Source organism: Myotis brandtii, unplaced genomic scaffold (assembly GCF_000412655.1).
Source record: "Myotis brandtii unplaced genomic scaffold, ASM41265v1 scaffold34, whole genome shotgun sequence".
In the NCBI taxonomy this organism is placed as follows: Eukaryota; Metazoa; Chordata; class Mammalia; order Chiroptera; family Vespertilionidae; genus Myotis; species Myotis brandtii.
Genome location: NW_005363098.1, coordinates 3185462 through 3191461, shown reverse-complemented (window position 1 = coordinate 3191461; position 6000 = coordinate 3185462). Strand labels below are relative to the sequence as shown.

The 6000-nt window shown below is 42.0% G+C and overlaps 1 protein-coding gene across 3 annotated transcripts in view; it reads left to right on the top strand.

Moving 5' to 3' along the window:
* Positions 1 to 871: 871 nt before the first annotated feature.
* Positions 872 to 6000, top strand: part of GATB (glutamyl-tRNA(Gln) amidotransferase, subunit B) — an 82885-nt gene continuing 77756 nt past the window's right edge. For all 3 annotated transcript variants that reach the window (XR_001363125.1, XM_014543881.1, XM_005871413.2), the window contains exons 1-2: positions 872 to 1079; positions 2978 to 3128. Coding sequence is in view for 2 of the 3 variants with exons in the window: in XM_014543881.1 (XP_014399367.1) it covers positions 904 to 1079; positions 2978 to 3128 (327 nt within the window). In the remaining variant the exon portion in view is untranslated. The remainder of the gene's footprint in view (positions 1080 to 2977; positions 3129 to 6000) is intronic.

Sequence of the window (6000 nt, the reverse complement as noted above, 5' to 3'; positions counted from 1 at the left end):
AGTACTGGCCAAGAACATAAGGAAGAATACAGGCATACCCCAGAGGCATTGCAGGTTTAGTTCCAGACCACCATAATAAAGCAAGTATAGGCACACCTCAGAAATATTGTGTTTGGGTTCCAAACCTTGGAGGGTCTTGACTTCCATTTTATAAAAAAATGCAACACCTGTGAAGTGCAGTGGAGCAAAGTGCAATAAAACGAGTTATGCCTGTAAGTTAAAATGCACTAGAAGGCTCAACCTAGGTCTGTTTGTCTCCAAGTACCTCTGCTTAAATACTAACACTTTTCACCTGCATGAAAGTATCCCATTTTTGTTAACTTTTCTGTATGTCTTCCCTCCCAAGCATGTAAGCTCCATGAGCATACTGTCTTCCTCACTGCTGCAGCCCCTGTGCCTAAGAAGTGTGCCTGGTATTGAGTAGACTCGCAAATAAGTATTTGTTGCATTAATGCACAAATTGGTGTGTGAAGTGGGACAGTAGACAGAGAAAATAATTGAGCGGGTTGGGGGGTTCAGGAAGTCTTCGAGGTATGTCAAGGTCATTGACTTCAGTTCGAAACGTTAACGGTGGTATAAAATCCCGGCCACGTTTCTCAGCTTTGGATCCTCCTCGCCGCCTGCTCTCACTCAAACTCTTACACACGCTCCCAGTCACAAACCTCTCCAGCTCCCCGCTAGGAGGAGTCACCCTTCTGACCCGGAAACCCTCACTCGCTCTTCTCTATTGCTCTTTCCCTCCCTCCCCGCCAGCGTGCCGGGAGCCTTCGATTCGCAGTGCTCGCTGGGAATAGAAGTCTTCCCGTTGGAGCCTATGGAGTTGTACACGTTTTCAGAACTACACTTCCCAGAGACCCTCGCGGCAGAGGGAGGCTGCGTCAATTGACGGACGCCGGAGGGGCAATGGCGGCGCCCGTGCTGCGCTGGTGCTGTCCCGCAAGGCGTTGGATTTTAGCCAACATTGACCGCGGTCCTCGCCACGGAAGAGGGGCTCCGACTGGGTCCAGGTCCAGCGGGAAAAGGGGACAGAGCTCAGTGGCTCAGCAGCCCCTCGTCACGGCCCAGAAGCCGAGGAAAGGGTATACGATCTCATACCATCCTGCCCAATCCAGTGTGCGGTGCCACTGCGGGACTGGGAAGATGATGGCCACCCAGCCCAGCAGTCAGTTTGGACCTTCTGTTGAGTGGGAGGGCGTTGGGCTGTAACTTGCAGCCTGGGAAGCACAAAACTTGTCCTCTGTGAGCCCCGCCTCCGCACAGAAACCGCCCCCCGCAAATAGATACAGTGTGTTGGGGGAATTCGCAAGTGTAAAGTCGCAGGTGTTTTCTTAAGTCAAAAGCTGCTACACAGACCGAAGAGCGGATTCAGGCACCGCACTAGTCGTCCCAGCAGCGGGGTCTGTGGCGCTAGAAGCGGGATCTCATTTAGCTGACATTTAGCATTACTACGGCCAGCAGTGTCCTAAAGGTGGGAAGGGAGCCTTTACCTAGAAGCGCCGGATAGTGGTGGCTTAAGGGCCTTAGTCGGGAAGCACCGCCTTCTGTGGAGGCCTTTCCTGGGGAGCATGGATGTCTAGACACAAGACGATGCAGCCAGTACAAGAAATCGTCACTCTGGTTGTGCAGAGAGCTTTGTTTATTCTGCTAGATATCCCCTGAACAGCTGTTAATTCTTTACAGCATAAGACTTAAAACCGTTTCTTTTTAAAACGTAAATATAAGGCACATGTCTAATACTGTTAACCCTATGAGATAGTTAGGTTGGCATTACTTTTGCTTCTCAGTTGGAGGGAAAGTGTCCAGAAGGTTGATTTCTGTGCTTTTCATAAGTTGGATCACCTCACTGTGAATGGAAAGTATTTTTTTTCTCTCACGTAACGAAACTGAAAAAGTACTTTGAATAATGTTTTAGGGAAATGCAGAATTTCTAACGAAGTCTTCATTTAATTCCTCTCAATTATAGGCGATGCTTCCAAACTGTAAAAAGAAGGAATTAATCTCACAATATTGTAGATATAGAACTTCATATGTTGGAATGATTGAAACAAAATCCAAAACATGTAAACAAAAATCTAGACAGTATAGAAAATTGCTTGGGAAAAGAGCAGGATAGGAACAGATAAAATATGAAAAGAGTATGTGTGACTAGGCTATCTGCAAATTGGGTTTCAGAGGGACACTTATAAGAACCTGGAGATACCTGTATATGGGACTTTCAAAGATCCAACAGAGGGGTGGCCAGATTAGAGAAATTATAGCTTTTAACAGCTTCTTAGATTTTATAGCAATCAAGCATAAGCAAATAAGCAAAAGAACTTGAACCTAGATCTGGGTAACTGAAAGTGGTTTGGGAACAAAACAAAACAAAAAAAGCCAAATCTGATGGTTTAATGTTTTCCTGTGCACAAAATTTCCAGGAGTAGTATTTAGTAGTGATCGATTACATCCATGTCACTGATAATTTTACTTATGAGCCACTGTTATAAAAAGGAATTGAAAACATAACTTCTCTTTCGTAATAATGAGATGTGCAGCTATTTATTTACCATTATTTATCTAGTAGTAGCATCCTGACGTTAACTCTAAAAATGTGTACCAGGTCAGCTTTCTTCATTTGCTGAGTGATTAATTGATAAAGGACCGTTAATTTCACTGAAGTCAGCCACGCAGGCACTACCTGATACCCATTGCTAAATTAAGATGTCAAATTGTTCCTTTCTCTGTGGCCTCCTGTTTGTACAGTGAACTCTATGCCACGTTGTAAATGAATTTTATTTTGCTGGTCTTGTAGGTGTTTATCATGAATTGCTTTTGATTTAATCACTACTACAAGATGACACATTTTTAAATGTAAGGAAATAAAATGTTAATAAGTTAAAAACAAAATAGGAAATAAACATTTGTGGTTTAGGCTCATAGAAATTTATGTGTGAGGACAGAGCTAACTATTGCTTAACCATTATATCTTTCTCTTTAGTGAACACCAGTGGGCAGCCGTGGTGGGTTTGGAAATCCATGCCCAGATTTCCTCCAACTCGAAACTCTTCTCTGGATCCCAAGTCCACTTTGCAGCACCTCCAAATTCTTTAGTATCTTTTTTTGATGCATCTCTGCCTGGAACTTTGCCGGTAAGGTTTTTATTTAATACTCTTTACATTAGAAAGGGTTTATGTTTTATTGAACATAGATCATGATTTCTTTGTTTTAATATCTTGGCACAGCTCTTAGGAAATATTTGCTTAGGGAATTTTGAATGAAATAGGATGGACTGAATGTTTTCTAAAGACCCATCTCTATAATTCTTTTTTTAAGTCTAAATAGCATGTTTATTTATTCATTTATTCTCTCATTTCACACGCATTTTAGAATGTCTACTCAATACCAGACACTGTGCTATAAACTGGAAAATAAAGATGAGCAATGATTCTTGCCTTTGAGTTCAAAGACTATTTGGGGAGGTATGTCTTATAAACAAATAGAGTGCTGTGTGATTACTCCTGGGAGGGTAATAGGCAGAGCATGGGACAGGTAATCAGTAAGAGAAGGACTATTATGAGAAATTGGAGTAGGGGTATAGTTGGTTAAGAAAGGGTATTGGAAGAGGTCGTATCTGAGAGGCCAGGTAGGAGTTAGGCAGATAAATGAAGGAAGAGGACTTCAGTTAAAGGAAACAACAGCATATTTATCACATGATATTGCAGTATAAGGTCAGTAATGATTGTGGTTGTTGAAAATTAAGAAGTAGTCAAAATGGAAAAAAAATCAACCACAATATACATTAACTACTCATTTATCTACTCATTTTCACTTAAGCGCAAGGAATGACTGGGTGTAGCATACTCATCAGCAAAATTTTAGCATATACTTTCATAGAATTGGCTGAATTTCAACCAACTCTAGGATGGAAGGAACAGTGTGACCATTGGTGCTAATAAATGGCTCATAGTCTGTCTAGAACATATAGTTTCGGAGGTGGCATTTCCTGTCATCCTTAGAGAAAATGTATATATGGTGGTGAAGAGGGGTGGGAGGATTATCGTAGGTGAATTCCATACTCTCACATTTAAATCCAAGTGAAAGCTGGTTGAACTGAGCACTGGAAGGCGTGTAGGGACAGAGGTTTACTTTTCTTAGGGTCACTGCCCAGAGTGGAAGGTTGTGAGCAGTGCCTCCAATGTGTCTGCTATCCAGGGCTTTGGTTGTATTGGGGCAGTTTCTCTATCTCAGAACATTTTCCTTACTTGTGCTTTTCATCCTTGCAAACAGTATCTAAGGTCACCTTTATTTGATGTTGGGTAACTCTGGGGGAAGACAAGTAAAGGGTGTCTGTCTGCCCCTCCCTCCAGCTTAGAGTATTTGTCTATGTATGGAGAGATTGTTTTTGTCTGAAAAGATGTAGTTTTTCATCTACAAATACATGAGTTCAGTGGAGTGATGGGGATAGAAGGTAGTGGCAATAGATTGGAAAATTGGTGAGTGTTGAAGAAGAGGTGAGAGAGTGGACAACTCTTTAAAGAAGTTTGGCTATGAAGGAAAAGAGAATGCAGTAGGTGCAAGAAGATCAAGGGAAAATTTTTGTTAGTCCTGATTTCCTTAATATTGAAGAGGCTTGAGAATGTTTAAATGTTTAAATGAGTTATAGTCTGCAATACTGTATTATATACTTAAAAATGTGTTTTAAGAGGGAAGATTTTATATTACATGTTCTTATTGCAGTAAAATAATTTTCTTAAAATGCTGATGAGCCAATGAAGAAAGGGCAGTTAAAGAAGCATTTGATTATTATGGCAAATTGAACATATACATTTAATCTGCCTCTCTGTCCACCCCAAAGAAATCCTACGGAAATAATGGTAAAAGAATTTAAAAGTTATAAACCTCCAAGAGAATAGGAGAGAAGACCAAAGTGCATGAGAGATGGTAGATGGAGAAGGACTTAATGAGCAGAGCAGGCTTCACTCTTCTGGAAGAAAGGGACAGAGAGCCTGCAAAAAGAGACACTAGTGAGAAATGAGATGGTGTGTCCTATGCAGCTTCGGAAAGGGTCAGGATGGGAGCTGCAGGTATTGAGGAAAGCCAGAGGGAGGTGAAAACAAAGGGGCTAATTCAGTCTGCACACAGAACAGTTAGACCAAAGGTCCTCTTCCTGACCCTCTGCAGCTGCACCACCTCCACAGAAATGTATAGTTAGGGAGAAAGTCGGTTGGCGATACACTCCTCCTGAAGATCCCAGGCAGAGCAAAAGGCACTGTATCAGACGCTTACTGAACTCTTGGGGCTACTTAGCCTTTTACCTGCCCTGTTTGAGGACCTCAAATGACCTGGAACTGCTATCTCTCCTCCTCCCCTCCTCTCCCAAGCAGGAATTTGCAGAGATTTGTTTGAAAAGGACATGTCCCTAGGGAAGAATTGGAGGTCAGGGGCAGAGGTTTCTCAGTAAAAAAGTATAACACACATTCAGAATTAGACAATGGGGGGGAAAGAAAATGAGAGGATCAATCTCATTTTGTCCAACGTTTGATTAATAAGAGTTCCAGAAGAGAGAAAATAGATAAGAGGAAACTATCAAACAAATAACATGGATTAGTTTCCCAGAACTGAAGGACATGTCTCCAAACGGAAAGGGCCTGCCAACAACCCAGAACAAGGAGTAAAAATAGTCTCCCAGGCCAGGCACATCATCCCGAAGTGTAGGCATGCCAGGAGTAAAGATTAGATACTAAAGCTTACAGAGAAGAAACGAAAGGTCACGTGCAAAGGATGAGGAATCAGAAAGGCATCGGTCTTCTTAAAAGCAACAAACACTTAAAGCTCGAAGAGAAGGGAACAGTGCCTTAAAAAAATCTTAGGGGAAAAAAAAAAGTCATTCTAACCTAGGTACCCAGCACTATAAATCAAGTGTGACAGTAAAATAATGGTATTTTCAGACAGGCAGATTCTCCAAAATTTTTCATTATCATGGGAACCTGCTGGAGTAATGGAGAGGTTCCAGACTGCCAG